This window comes from Drosophila suzukii (genome assembly GCF_043229965.1).
Source record: "Drosophila suzukii chromosome 2 unlocalized genomic scaffold, CBGP_Dsuzu_IsoJpt1.0 scf_2c, whole genome shotgun sequence".
In the NCBI taxonomy this organism is placed as follows: Eukaryota; Metazoa; Arthropoda; class Insecta; order Diptera; family Drosophilidae; genus Drosophila; species Drosophila suzukii.
In genome coordinates this window covers 13,969,357-13,984,538 of record NW_027255896.1, presented here as the reverse complement: position 1 = coordinate 13,984,538, position 15,182 = coordinate 13,969,357, and the positions used below count along the sequence as shown (strand labels likewise).

The 15,182-nt window shown below is 48.4% G+C and overlaps 1 protein-coding gene across 1 annotated transcript; it reads left to right on the top strand.

Moving 5' to 3' along the window:
- The first annotated feature begins 4,990 nt into the window (after positions 1-4,990).
- LOC139354302 (cylicin-2-like) lies at positions 4,991-7,333 on the top strand. Its single transcript, XM_070998523.1, has 4 exons — positions 4,991-5,103; positions 6,464-6,641; positions 6,932-7,155; positions 7,231-7,333. Exons 1-4 carry the CDS (start codon positions 4,991-4,993, stop codon positions 7,331-7,333), a joined length of 618 nt encoding a protein of 205 aa, XP_070854624.1.
- The last annotated feature ends 7,849 nt before the right edge of the window (positions 7,334-15,182 follow it).

Genomic DNA, 15,182 nt, shown 5'->3' with positions numbered 1-15,182 from the left:
ACACTAAAACTCTATGCAGGTGTGAAAATTATTTAATTTTTCTTCAGGAAAAGTTGAAAAATTATAATAACGAAATACAAATTTAACTGTTCTGTTCCCACCGTCACAATAACATCATATAGAAATAAAACCAAACAGAAAATATCCCAATACAATGGTCTTTCATTTGGAAATCCCACGCCCGCACAACTATCGAAGCAGGATTATCACCATCGACCGCCCTGGTCACACAAAACGGCGCCTATATAAACAGAGGCCCAGCCTCAGGCCAGTTACTTGCGTTCCGACAAGCATCAACAAGGGGGAGTATCCGGGTTAGTGTTCTGGTAGATAGTCTTTGTATTGGATCCGTAAAGGCTCGATTTTAAATTGGCTCTACGACCTGGTGAGGATTACCGGCGTCCCAGCTTGGTTTTCATAATTCAGACCAGGCCCGGTCGTGATCCCTGAGCCCGGCTCGGTTTTCGTAATTCAGGCCCATCTCAGTGAGTTTCCCAGACCCCCAGAAGGTCGAAACTAACGACGCCCGGCAGACCGAAATTATCGATGCCCTACTCTCTTGAATCCCACTCGAAATCCAAATGGATCGTTCCTCCCAACGACCCAGAGCACGACCTAACCGAAAGACGAGACACGACGGAGCAAGCAGTACAAAACTCGACCCTTCGACAGCGCCGACACAACGAAGCAAGCAGAGGACCGACAGGAATAAAGTGGCCGCAATGGGAGTGATTCGGAGTTGGGGAGAAGAATACGATGGCACTGGCGACCCGGCAGAGTTTATAAGCAGAACGGAGAAATAAGCAGGCTTACGAGATAGAACTGGATCACGGAGCAGGAGCCATGGTAATACTACTCAGTTGCTGTGCCTTGGACTGGTGGCACACTCACCCAACCCTAATGCCATCATTGAGTATCTTTAGAAAAGAATTCCTGGAGTACTACAAACCAGCGGACCACAAGGAAAATGCAATGGAAAGCATTACATGTAGGCAACAGGGGGAGGATGAGCCAGTGAAGTAATATACACGAGAACTCTGGAAAATCATGAGACTTACTATGCTCACAGAAGTATAAAAACTTGAGTGGGCTTACCGAAACGGTCGAGTAGAGTTCAAACGGTATGCTTAACGAGGAGAATACCTCCGATAAGCCGAGGAATACAACAAACGCCGGAAACTCGCTGGGGACACCAACAACCACCTGGAATTTTCTGGAGACCACCAAGAAACCAGTGGAGACCGTAAGAGCCACCACAAGCACTAAACGGAGGCATTACAAGATCGTTCGACATGAGTAACAGATGCTCAAGGTGCAAAGCAGTGGGACACATGGCACGGTGGTGCAACAATCAGCCAAGACTGCTCTGCTGGGTATGCGGACAGAATGGAACACGCACGATTGATTGCTGTCGCCGGAAGGAAGCGACGGGAAACGACAGAAGCCCATGGGATCAGAGCGGGCACCCAGAACATAAACGGCCGACGCTTACTCGCACTTACTTGCAGTCAATATAACCATTGCGGGGCCATTAACACGGGAGCCACAAAGCCTCAAAGAACCCTCACATTTCGCTTACAGCTCGCCAGTAGTAATCGTAGAAAAGAAAAACAAACAAGGAAGAACTATCAGATACCCGTTACTCAGCTAATGGGACCAAAGGGAAATGGAGATATGCAAACAGCAAAGCGAGTTTGAAATGCGCCCCCTACCGGCGGTAGACAGATTTAAGCGTTATGGGCGTTAGAGTTGGCGTGGTAAATTTTTTTTTAACCAATCGATAGGTATTGACGAGACCAATACATTTCAGTTAAAATTTCAGTTTTTATCTAGCATGAAAATTGTGGGCGCTACAGGCTTGGGCGGTTTGTGGGCGTTAAAGTGGGCGTGGCAAACTTTTTTTTGGGTCAATCGATAGGCATTGATGAGAACAATACATTTCAGTTCAAATTCTTATTCTAGCATCAAAACTGTAGGAGCCACTGTTTTGGGCGGCTTGTGGGCGTTAGAGTAGGCGTGGCACTCTGCTGAAACAAACTTGCGATGCGCAGGAATCTCAGGAATTGGAATGCCCAATCCCAGTATTGTAGCTTGTATAGTTTCAGAGATCTCAGCGTTCATACGGACAGACGGACATGGCTAGATCGACTCGGCTAGTGATCCTGATCAAGAATATATATACTTTATGGGGTCGGAAACGCTTCCTTCTGCCTGTTACATACTTTCCGACGAATCTAGTATACCCTTTTACTCTACGAGTAACGGGTATAAAAATGGAGACAATGCGTAGACTACAGGCAGCTGAACGAGCACTCAGAACGAGATGACCGGAACCGCGAATGGATCACATACTCAACCAACTTCGCGAGCAAAAATACATACGCACACTAGACCTGAAAAGTGGCTACTGGCAGATACCGATGGACGAAAGAAGTAAGCATTACACCCCTTTAACTGTACCAGGACGCGAACTGTTTAAGTGGAAAGTAAAGCCTTTCGGATTACAAACAGCCCCAGCCACTTTCCCAAGAGCCCTGGACTCAGTCATCGGTCATCGGACCAGAGATAGAACCATTCTCATTCGCATACCTAGATTATATATTGGTAATCAGACGTTTAAAACGGGAACACCTTGAGAAATTGCAAGAAGAACTGAGACGACTTCGCAAGGCAAACCTAAGGATCAACACGGAGCAATGCCACTTCTTCAATGGAAATCAACAGCAGCAGGTCAGAATCCACCGGACATAGCCCTGCGTATATATTATACGGACGGGAAATACGATTACCGAGAAAACTTTTCAACGAAACCACACCCGGATCCGGAGTGGTGAAGGAGACGATCGAGGCGCGATTGCAACGAATTATAGAATCAAGCAAGTTGCCACATTGGCACATGGGAAAAGCAGCACAAGATCAAGCCAGGGCGTATAACTTACGAAAAAGTAACTGGAGGCACAAGAGAAGAGACATCATATGGGAACGACAACACCCATTATCCGAAGCAGCTATTGGGTTCGCAGCCAAGCTAGCACCAAAGTATGAGGACCCATTTAAAGTGACAGGCTTCGTGTCTACAGTGATAGCAACGATCAAACACACGGCGACAAGAATGACACACAGAGCGGACATAACGAACTGGAACCCGTAGTAGAGATCGAATTAACCACCCCGTGTCGAATTAGACTTCACACTGAACAACAGGTCATCCGTTACAGCATGGAAAATAAACTAAAGAACTCGCTAGCGAAGTAACAAGAAAAACGTTCAGCTCCTGAACCAGCACCGGCGGAAGGTCGTAGTACTCGTAGTAGCTGACCCAACAGGAGTACGAAGGCCGACCTGGGCAGCACCAGTCGCGAGACAGGCACCATCCCGAGAAGGCAGACACCCCGACGACGACACGGCAGACACATGGCAACGAAGAAGGACACCAAGATAAAGAACGACGAACCCAAGGAAACAATAGCCCAAGCCACCGATCAAGATCCCCCAGACCAAAGACAACAACCGGTACTAAAGAGGCCTGGACTCAGTCATCGGACCAGAGATAGAACCATTTGCATTTGCATACCTGGATCACAATTGGTCATCGGACGTACGAAGCGGAGAAACTGGAGAAACTGCAAGAAGTGATAAGACGACTTCACAAGGCAACCCTAAGGAACAACAAGGAGCAATGACACTTCTTCAAAGTAGAGCTAAGATATCTTGGTCACAGTCAGCGCAAGAGGATACACAATAATCCGGAAAAGATAGCCGCGATCCTCAACATGCCAAGCCAACAGGCTACGAAGCAGGTACACAGCTTCCTGGGGGTATCATCATGGTACAGAAGGTTCGTTCCTAACTTCCCGGAGCTGGCGCATGCGCTGTACAACCTGGTACGAAGCTAAAATGGAACGAAGAGACAGAAGAGGCAACCAAAAACTTGAAGAAAGCTCCAACAGAAACACCAATCCTAACTTGCCCTGACTTTGAAAAGACCTTTGTACTCCAGACGGACGCCAGTAACTGCCGATTAGGAAAACGGCGAAGACGTTATCTCATACTGCAGTCGAAAACTTACAAAGACAGAGCAGATATACTCGGCCACCGAAAAGGAGTGCCCGGCAATCCACTGCATTATCCCAGATGCTCAAGGAAGAGGTACACGGAGCCAAAGTCGAAGAAGACGAGTGGATAACACAGAAACTCCTGGCGATAGAAAGAGATCCAGAAACGTGACCAGATTATGCATTTATGGAAGGAAAACTATTTAGACATCTATCGTCATGGGACGCAGACGAGGAAACACAATCGTGGAAACTATGCGTGGCATAGAACCAACAGGAAGGAGCTCTGAGGGAAATCACAGCGAAACAACACCAGGACACCTAAGTATTATAAAAAGTAAGCACCGAATAATGGTGTCATACTACTGGCAAGGGATGCACAGGGATATACAGCATTACGTACGACAATGCAAAACGTGCCAACGTTACAAGACTTCACAACAACAGGCTGTGGGAAAAATGATGACATAAATAGCAAAAGATCCCTGGAGGAACAATCGGAGACTTACGGGATAGAACTCGATCACGGAGCAGGAGCCATGTTAATACTACTCAGTTGTTGTGCCATAGACTGGTGGCTCACTCGCCCAACCCCAATGCCATCATGGAGTATCTTTAGAAAAGAATTTCTGGAGTACTACAAACCAGCGGACCACGAGGAAAATGCAATGGAAAGCATTACATGCAGGCAACAGGGGGAGGATGAGCCAGCGAAGTAATATACACGAGAACTCCGGAAAATCATGAGACTTACTATGCTCACAGAAGTGAAATAACTTGAGTGGGCTTACCGAAACAGTCGAGTAGAGTTCAAACGGTATGCTAAGCGAGGAGTATGCCGATCACTAGCGGAATACCTCCGATTAGGAATTCGAGGCCCTCCAATCAAATGAACACACAACACAGCAGAGAACACAACAAACGCCGGAAACTCGATGGGGACACCAACACCCACCTGGAATTTTCTGGAGAACACCAAGAATCCAGTGGAGACCTTAAGAGCCACCACAAGCACTAACCGGAGGCATTACAAGATCGTTCGACATGAGTAACAGATGCTCAAGGTGCAAAGCAGTGGGACACATGGCACGGTGGTGCAACAATCAGCCAAGACTGCTCTGCTGGGTTTGCGGACAGAATGGAACACGCACGATTCATTGCTGTCGCCGGAAGGAAGCGACGGGAAACGACAGAAGCCCATGGGATCAGAGCGGGCACCCAGAACACACCACACCTGCATCGGCATTAAATTTAAACGGCCGACGCTTACTCGCACTTACTCGCAGTCAATATAAGCAACACAGGATTTCGCGGGGCCATTGACACGGGAGCCACAAAACCTCAAAGAACCCTAGCATTCCGCTTACAGCTCGCCAGTAGTAATCGTAGAAAATAAAAACAAAAATGGAGACAATGCGTAGACTACGGCAGCTGAACGAGCACTCAGAACGAGATGCCCGGAACCGCGAATGGATCACATACTCAACCAACTACGCGAGAAAAAATACATACGCACACTAGACCTGAAAAGTGGCTACTGGCAGATACCGATGTACGAAAGAAGTAAGCATTACACCCCTTTAACTGTACCAGGACGCGGACAGTTTTAGTGGAAAGTAAAGCCTTTCGGAATACCCCCACCCAGCCACTTTCCCACGAGCCCTGGACTCAGTCGTCGGACCTCATTCGCATAACTAGATAAAATATTGATAATCAGACGTTCTGAGGAGTTGAATAACTCCCCACAAATAGAAGCAGGAGCAGATGGCCGGCCGCTTACCAGATACGCGGCGAATTCGCGTAGTAACGGCGCGGCGAGGACAGTTTGGAGACGAGAGATGGAGAACGAGAGATTTTGGAGACCAAGGATGGAGAACGAGAGAGTTTGGAGACTAAGGATGGAGATCGAAAGAGAATGGAGACTGCGCGGGCAAGGCAAGAGGAACCATGGGCTACGGTATGTGCGGACTTCGTCGGACCCCTGCCGCGTTCGAAGCACGGAAACCAAATGCTGCTGGTGTTGATAGACCGGTTCTCCAAGTGGACTGAGTTGGTGCCGCTGCGAAGCGCGACGGCCGAATCCCTGAAGAAAGCTTTTAAAGAACGCATAATCGCGAGGTATTGGTTCCTTAAAATACTTATAATGGACAACGGAGTACAGTTTGCCAGCAACATTTTCAAGAGTTTCCTGGCCGAAATGGGAGCCAAGCAACAGTTCACAGCTCCATACACCCCACAGGAGAACCCGACTGAGAGAGCAAATAGGACGGTGAAAACAATGATAGCGCAGTTCGCAGGGCAAAACCAAAGAAACTGGGACGAAAAATGGCCGGAAATCATGCTGGCAGTAAACACGAGCGTTTCAGAATCCACAGGTTACACACCGTCGTTCATTACCCAAGGCACAGAACCAAGACTACCGAGCGCCCTAGAGAAACCGTAGGGACCGGACGACCGACTGAGACCCCGGAAGAGAAGGCAAACAAACTCATAGAAATCTTCAAGATTGTAAGGCGGAATCAGGAGAAAGCATCCCAGGATCAGGCTAGGCATTATAACCTAAGGAGGAGGCAATGGACGCCAAAGGTGCGTGACGTCGTGTGGGCCAAGGAACACCACTTATCAAAAGCGGCCGAGGTGTTCGCGGCAAAATTTGCCCTAAAGATACGACGGACCTTACCAAGTCATTGGATTGCGTCACCAGTAATCTGCAAAATACGACACATAAACACAAAGAAAGAGCGGACCATCCACGTAAGCGAGCTGAAACAGCAAAAAACGGAAAACACAAGCGAGCGGCTATAGCAAGCAGACACAACAGACGCAAAATAACATTGAAAGTCCGAGGATTCCCAAAGGATACTACAAAAAAAAAGTACAAGGACATCTCCAAGGATGCCCAAAGGATACCACGAAAGGAGTCCAAGGATACCTCGAAGGATTCCCAAAAGATACGACGAAAAGACTCCAAAGACGTATCCAAGGATGCCCAAAGCAGACTACGAAAGGAGTCCAAGAATACCTCCAAGGATTCCCAAAGGGCACTGCGAAAAAAATCCAAGGAAACCTTCAAGGATGCCCGAAGGATACTACGAAAGGAGTCCGATGATACCTCCAAGGATTCCCAAACGATACTACGAAAAGACTTCAAGGATACCTCCAAGGATTCCCAAAGGATACTACGAACACACTCCAAGGATACCTCCAAGGATGCGAAAGGTATACTGTTCGTACCCAAAGGTACTCAACATGACCACACCCAACAAATCAAGCAGTAGCCAAGTTGGGAACAGTACCAGGCGCTCAGTAGCTCCCACTGCATATGAGAATTGCTGATCAGCATATTATATGTCTCACTAACTCACCGTCTCACCGACTGAACGGCACACTGACCCGCCAATGCAGTCAGCACATTTTGCAGTGTCAGCCAACTACGCAAAGCCAACTACGCAAACTGCTACCATAATCATAATTCCCTGACCAACTTTAGAATATAGCTTACTTCACCAATATTACACTAAACTTCCGTGTTTCAAGTAGTATATAAACATGTTCCAAATGAAGAATAAAACAGTTATCAACACGCCTCTTAACTCCGCGGTTCCACTTCCTACATCTGGGAATAGGGCTCGTAATACACTATCTCAACTAGCAGCTGACCACGTTAGCTCAACCTCAGCGCAGCTCAGCATCGCCTGTGGTCCGGCATCACAGTAACCGTCGTTACCATTGCCGCGACGCGATCGTCCTGCCATCATAGCGTCCCCGTGCCAGCGACAAGTGCTCATTACCCCCCTGTCCTGCGTTGTGACCCGGAAGTGTCTACTTCGGTTAGGCACAAACATTGGTGACCCCGACGTGATCCTTTAACAACAAAGGATCACACTTAAGCAACCCCCTTCCCACTAAAGGACTCACAGCTTTATCCAGCTTCACAGGATACGCTTCTTCTTCCAGCGTCACAGGAACTTCAGCTTAATCCAGCTTCACAGGATACGCTTCATCTTCCAGCGTCACAGGAACTTCAGCTTAATCCAGCTTCACAGCATACGCTTCTTCTTCCAGCGTCACAGGAACTTCAGCTTCATCCAGCTTCACAGGATTCGCTTCTTCTTCCAGCGTCACAGGAACTTCAGCTTAATCCAGCTTCACAGGATGCGCTTCTTCTTCCAGCGTCACAGGAACTTCAGCTTAATCCAGCTCCACAGGATTCGCTTCTTCTTCCAGCGTCACAGGAACTTCAGCTTTATCCAGCTTCACAGGATACTCAGCTTCATCCAGCTTCACAGGATACTCAGCTTCATCCAGCTTCACAGGATACTCAGCTTCATCCAGCTTCACAGGACACACAGCTTTATCCGGCTTTACAGGATTCTTTGTTTCCAAGACACACAATATGTCTACTTCATTCATTGAGGAAACAAGTCACACAAGAATCGATTTACACAATCGATTACTAGACACCCAAAATAAGCTGCAAGGGAAAATCCAACAGCTCATTAAGAATTATGGCAAGGATTCTGCCGACCGACGTCACCGAGACGGCTATTATTCCGGTAAGCTAAATCAGTTAAACGATCTCTGGCAGCAGTTTTGCGACCTAGATGAAGAAGTCCAGCAAGCGGAACTACCCACTGGAAGTGAGTACTCTTCACGACTAGTAGCACTTAAAGAGCTGGTCGACAAATATCAGAATATCTTTCTGGACAACATGCCGACTGGAAGCGGGCTTCCGAAGGCCCCCAGACGATCTCTACTACGGGTCTCAGTTCGTTAAGTCCGCTCTGTGTGTCATTCTTGTCGCCGTGTGTTTGTCACTTTAAATGGGTCCTCATACTTTGGTGCTAGCTCGGCTGCGAGCCCAATAGCTGCTTTGGATAATGGGTGTTGTCGTTCCTATACGATGTCTCCTCTCTTGGGCCTGCAGTCACTTTTTCGTAGGTTATACGCCCTGGCTTGATCTTGTGCTGCTTTTCCCATGATCCGATGTGCCAACTTACTTGTTTCTATACATCGTTATAATAGTGCCTAGATCGTCTCCTTAACCATTCCGGATCCGTAAATTATATGCGCAGGGCTATTCCGGTTGATTCTGACCTGCTGCTGTTGATTACCATTGATATCTCGGGTACCCAGTCGTCCAAAGAATTGGGCTTTTATTGTTTTGATTGTCCTGTTTGCCCTCTCTTCCGGGCTCTCCAGCGGAGTGTATGGGGCTGTTAGCTGGTTAACAATTTCCCATTTTGGAACTGTGCCTTAAACTTGTTACTCGTGAACTTTACCCAAATACCCGAGATGAGTTTTTTCGGTGCTCCATACTGTGTTAGGATTTGCTCTCGTACTACTTTCATAACGATTTCCTATGTTGCTTTTCTGACGGCTGCTAGCTCTACCCATTTCGATAACTTGTTAAACACAACCAGTAGGATGTTGTTGCCGTGGCTAGATCTAGGTAGTGGGCCAACGAAGTCTATGCAAAGGGTTTCCCAGGGTTCTTTTGCTATTTATGTCATCATTTTTCCCAAAGCCTGTTGTTGTGAAGTCTTGTAACGTTGGCACGTTTTGCTGTATATCCCTGTGCATCCCTTGCCAGTAGTATGACGCCACTATCCGGTGCTTACTTTTCATAATACTTAGGTGTCTTGCTGCTGCTTCGCTGTGATTTCCCTTACAGCTCCTTCCTGTTGGTTCTATGCCACGCATAGTTTCCACGGTTGTGTATCCTCGTCTGCGTCCCATGACAATAGATGTCTAAATAGTTTTCCTTCCATAAATGCATAATCTGGTCACGTTTCTGGATCTCTTTCTTTCGCCAGGAGTTTCTGTGTTATCCACTCGTCTTCCTCGACTTTGGCTCCGTGTACCTCTTCCTTGAGCATCTGGGATAATGCAGTGGATTGCCGGGCACTCCTTTTCGGTGGCCGAGTATATCTGCTTTGTCTTTGTATGTTTTCGACTGGAGTATGACATAACGTCTTCGCCGTTTTCCTAATCGGCAGTTACTGGCGTCCGTCTGGAGTACAAAGGTCTTTTCAAAGTCAGGGCAAGTTAGGATTGGTGTTTCTGTTAGAGCTTTCTTCAAGTTTTTGGTTGCCTCTTCTGTCTCTTCGTTCCATTTTAACTTCGTACCCTTCTTGACCAGGTTGTACAGCGGATGCGCCAGTTCCGTGAAGTTAGGAACGAACCTTCTGTACCATGATGATACCCCCAGGAAGCTGTGTACCTGCTTCGTAGCCTGTTGGCTTGGCATGTTGAGGATCGCAGCTATCTTTTCCGAATCATTGTGTATCCTCTTGCGCTGACTAAGTGACCAAGATATGTTAGCTCTACTTTGAAGTAGTGTCATTGCTCCTTGTTGATCCTTAGGGTTGCCTTGCGAAGTCGTCTTATCACTTCTTGCAGTTTCTCCGCTTCGTACGTCCGATGACCACTTGTGATCCAGGTATGCAAATGCGAATGGTTCTATCTCTGGTCCGATGACTGAGTCCAGGGCTCTTTAGTACCCGTTGTTGTCTTTGGTCTGGGGGATCTTGATCGGTGGTTTGGGCTATTGTTTCCTTGGGTTCGTCATTATTTATCTTGGTGTCCTCCTTCGTTGCCATGTGTCTGCCGTGTCGTCGTCGGGGTGTCTGCCTTCTCGGGATGGTGCCTGTCTCGCGACTGGTGCTGCTCAGGTCGGCCTTCGTACTCCTTTTGGGTCAGCTACGTAAGCAGCCCCGAGTACTACGACCTTCCGCCACTGCTGGTTTAGGAGCTGAAAGTTCTCTCGTTACTTCGCTAGCGAGTTCTTTAGTTTGTTTTCCATTCTGTAATGGATGACCTGTTGTTCAGTGTAAAGTCTAATTCGACACGGGGTGGTTAGTTCGATCTCTACTACGGGTTTCATTTCGTTATGTCCGCTCTGTGTGTCATTCTTGTCGCCGTGTGTTTGATCGTTGCTATCACTGTAGACACGAAGCCTGTCACTTTAAATGGGTCCTCATACTTTGGTGCTAGCTTGGCTGCGAACCCAATAGCTGCTTCGGATAATGGGTGTTGTCGTTCCCATACGACGTCTCTTCTCTTGTGCCTCCAGTCACTTTTTCGTAAGTTATACGCCCTGGCTTGATATTGTCCTGCTTTTCCCATGTGCCAATGTGGCAACTTGCTTGATTCTATAATTCGTTGTAATCGCGCCTCTATCGTCTCCTGCACGATTCCGGATCCGGGTGTGGTTTCGTTGAACAGGTTTCCCGGTAATAATAATATATACGCCGGGCTATGTCCGGTTGATTCTGACCTGCTGCTGTTGATTGCCATTGAAGAAGTGGCATTGCTCCGTGTTGATCCTTTGGTTTGCCTTGCGAAGTCGTCTCAGTACTTCTTGCAATTTCTCCAGGTGTTCCCGTTTTAAACGTTGTAACGAACTGATTTTTGTGGTCTGCTCGCTACGAGAATCGTGCGTCTAGCTCAGTAAATTGTGTGATCGTTCCACCAAATTTATATAAACGTGACCGACCTGTAGCTCAGTGAGAAAGCACAGAATTTACGGGCTTGTAGTGGGCTTATTGCGGGTATATTATTACATATGTCTTGGTAGCTTGGTTGGCCTTGACTCGTCGCTTGTGACCTTCGGTAGTTCCGACGGTCATGATTGACTCGATGACCTCTCGCCTTGATGACTCGGCGCTCCAGTCCTGTAGCTCCCTGAAGATCCTCGCAGCTCCCTGAAGATGCTCGCTCGCTGCTCGCTCCTGACGCGTTGACTTGGTGACTGCTGGTAACGACTCGGACTCGCGAGGGGGATCAGCCATACGGGCTTAGGGAAGCGTCACCGTTCTCAGACTAGGGTGAACAGAAGCTGCGCTCTCAAGGATCACTCCTTTCGACACACCGCCGCCTGTCCCGGATGGTCCCACTGGGGTTTCTGCTCAGCTCGCGCGGACAGTCAAGGCGGAACACCAGGAAGCTGCCTCGCGCTTTACTTTGCTTCTACGCCTAGTGTAAACGAACGTTCCACCCTAGCCTCACCGTTCTGCGTGTGGTCCGGGACGTTTCCGCATGGCTCGCTCTGTGTTGCGTGGCTGTCGTGATGTGGTGGCTGGTTTGCTGCTGACGCTATCTCTCACGCACTGCTCCTGGCGGTGCCGGCTGCGCGACTGGACGTAGCGTGGCTTTTGGTACTCGGGGTTCAGGCACGCCGCTCTGGGACCTCGCAAGTCGAAATCGTAGGGCTCTCCTGGGCATCTCCACTCGAGACCGTACCGATTGACCGGTCTTCCTTCTGGCTTGTTATACTTGGGGTTCGGGCACGCCGCTCCGGGACCTCGCAAGTCGAGACCGTATGGCTCTCCTGGACAACTCCACTTGAGACCGTACCGATCGACCGTTCTCCCTTCTGGCTTGTTATACTCGTTAACCACCAGGCGTACCAGGACTTTGTTGATAGGGTTAAGCCGACCGCCTTGACGTATCCGATTGATGCCCTCTGGACCTCAGTTACCTGCGTCTCTATTCGGAGATTCCTGGTATCCCAATCCCTAACGTCTCGACGTAGCAATCTTGTTCCTCGTAGGCTCCCACGGCGCTGCTTCTCCGACGACTCGACTTGCTGTTGCTCCCTTGTATATTATCTGGCTGTTTTGATTGTTCACTTTGTTAATCTGATTGATCATGACGGTTTGACTCCTTGTGATCGACTAATCCAGCTGCCAGCGCTCAGTGGCCTTAAATAGGGCCTCCGGGAACCGTTATTTCCCTTTTGCGAATGGCCCGCTGGATCTCTCCACTCCGGGTCCAAAGTCCGTGCCTTCTGTTTGACCCACGTGTCCTTCACGTACCGCTTCCAATCGATGCTCCGCCCACTGCTGCCGTCCCGCTGGTTTCCGTGGTGCTTGTGGACAGGCGGACACACACTCCACTTCCGAGATGTGGCACTTCTTCTCCCGGTACAAAATTCACGGAAGAGTCCAAAGTCCGGTGAAGTTCCGTTATCCGCTTTTGCACACGGTACTCTTGCCTTGCCCGCGCAATCTCCATTCTCTCTTGATCTCCACCCTTGGTCTTCAAACTCTCTCCTTCTCCATCCTTGGTCTCCAAACTCTCTCGCTCTCCATCCTTGGTCTTCAAACTCTCTCGCTCTCCATCCTTGTTCTCCAAACTCTCTCGTTCTCCATCCAAGTCTCCAAACTCTCTCTTTCTCCATCGAAGTCTCCAAACTCTCCGCGTATCTGGTAAGCGGCCGGCCATCTGCTGCTGCTTCTATTTGTGGGGAGTTGTTCAACTCCTCACATTCCCCCCTTGCTTCGGGAAACATTTAAAACTTGTTCCTACATGCGTTTCCTTGCATATCCTAGTCTTCGAGTCCTTGTGATTCCCGCGGCGCTCCGTCGTTGCTCCCTCAAAGCTCCGTCGACGCTCTTAACTCTATCGAGTTCCTAAAGCGCTGGGCTTCTGTTTATATAGACGCCGTTTAGTGTGATCAGGGCGGTCGATGGTGATAATCCCGCTTCGATAATTATCGGGTTACGGCACTGGTGACTATCGACTACGATATTTCCGCTGAATATGTGTGACCAGCTTTGTGCACGCATTTGAATAGTTGTGCGGGAGTAGGATTTCTAAATGAAAGACCATTGTTTTGGGGTGTTTTCTGTTTGGTTTGGTTTCTATATCGTGTTATTGTGACGGTGGGCCAGGGTGCTGCCTTCGTACTCCTGTTGGGCCAGCCCCGAGTACTACGATCTCCCGCCGCTGCTGGTTCAGGAGCTGCGCGTTCTCCCGGTACTTCGCTATCGAGTTATTTAGTTTGTTTTCCACGCTGTAACGGATGACCTTTTGTTTAGTGTGAAATCTGATTCGACACGGGGTGGTTAGTTTTTATGTTAATTCGATCTCTACTATGGGCTTCAGTTCGTTAATGTACGCTATGTGTGTCATTCCTGTCGCCGTGTGTTTCATCGTTGCTATCACTGTAGACACGAAACCTGTCACTTTAAATGGGTCCTCGTACTTTGGTGCTAGCTCGGCTGCGAGCCCAATAGCTGCTTTGGATAATGGGTGTTGTCGTTCCTATACGATGTCCCCTCTCTTGGGCCTGCAGTCACTTTTTCGTAGGTTATACGCCCTGGCTTGATCTTGTGCTGCTTTTCTTATGATCCGATGTGCCAACTTACTTGTTTCTATAAATCGTTATAATAGTGCCTAGATCGTCGCCTTAACCATTCCGGATCCGGGTGTGGTTTCGTTGAACAGGCTTCCCGGATATCGTATTTCACGTCCGTAAATTATATGCGCAGGGCTATTCCGGTTGATTCTGACCTGCTGCTGTTGATTGCCATTGATATCTCGGGTACCCAGTCGTCCAAAGAATTGGGCTTTTATTGTTGTGATTGTCCTGTTTGCACTCTCTTCCGGGTTCTCCAGCGGAGTGTATGGGGCTGTTAGCTGGTTAACAATTTCCCATTTTGGAACTGTGCCTTAAACTTGTTACTCGTGAACTTTACGCAAATATCCGAGATGAGTTTTTTCAGTGCTCCATACCGTGTTAGGATTTGCTCTCGTACTACTTTCATAACGATTTCCTATGTTGCTTTTTTGACGGCTGCTAGCTCTACCCATTTCGATAACTTGTTAAACACAACCAGTAGGATGTTGTTGCCGTGGCTAGATCTAGGTAGTGGGCCAACGAAGTCTATGCAAAGGGTTTCCCAGGGTTCTTTTGCTATTTATGTCATCATTTTTCCCAAAGCCTGTTGTTGTGAAGTCTTGTAACGTTGGCACGTTTTGCTGTATATCCCTGTGCATCCCTTGCCAGTAGTATGACGCCACTATCCGGTGCTTACTTTTCATAATACTTAGGTGTCCTGCTGCTGCTTCGCTGTGATTTCCCATACAGCTCCTTCCTGTTGGTTCTATGCCACGCATAGTTTCCACGGTTGTGTATCCTCGTCTGCGTCCCATGACAATAGATGTCTAAATAGTTTTCCTTCCATAAATGCATAATCTGGTCACGTTTCTGGATCTCTTTCTTTCGCCAGGAGTTTCTGTCTTATCCACTCGTCTTCCTCGACTTTGGCTCCGTGTACCTCTTCCTTGAGCATCTGGGATAATGCAGTGGATTGCCGGGCACTCCTTTTCGGTGGCCGA

Bases quoted from the DNA above. Each gene is read 5' to 3' on its own strand.
- LOC139354302 (XM_070998523.1), top strand. From the start codon at position 4,991: ATGGGGACACCAACACCCACCTGGAATTTTCTGGAGAACACCAAGAAT. The intron at 6,642-6,931 runs GTGCGTGACGTC...ACAAAAAAAAAG, and splicing joins GGAGGCAATGGACGCCAAAG to TACAAGGACATCTCCAAGGA. The intron at 7,156-7,230 runs GTCCGATGATAC...GGATTCCCAAAG, and splicing joins CGAAGGATACTACGAAAGGA to GATACTACGAACACACTCCA.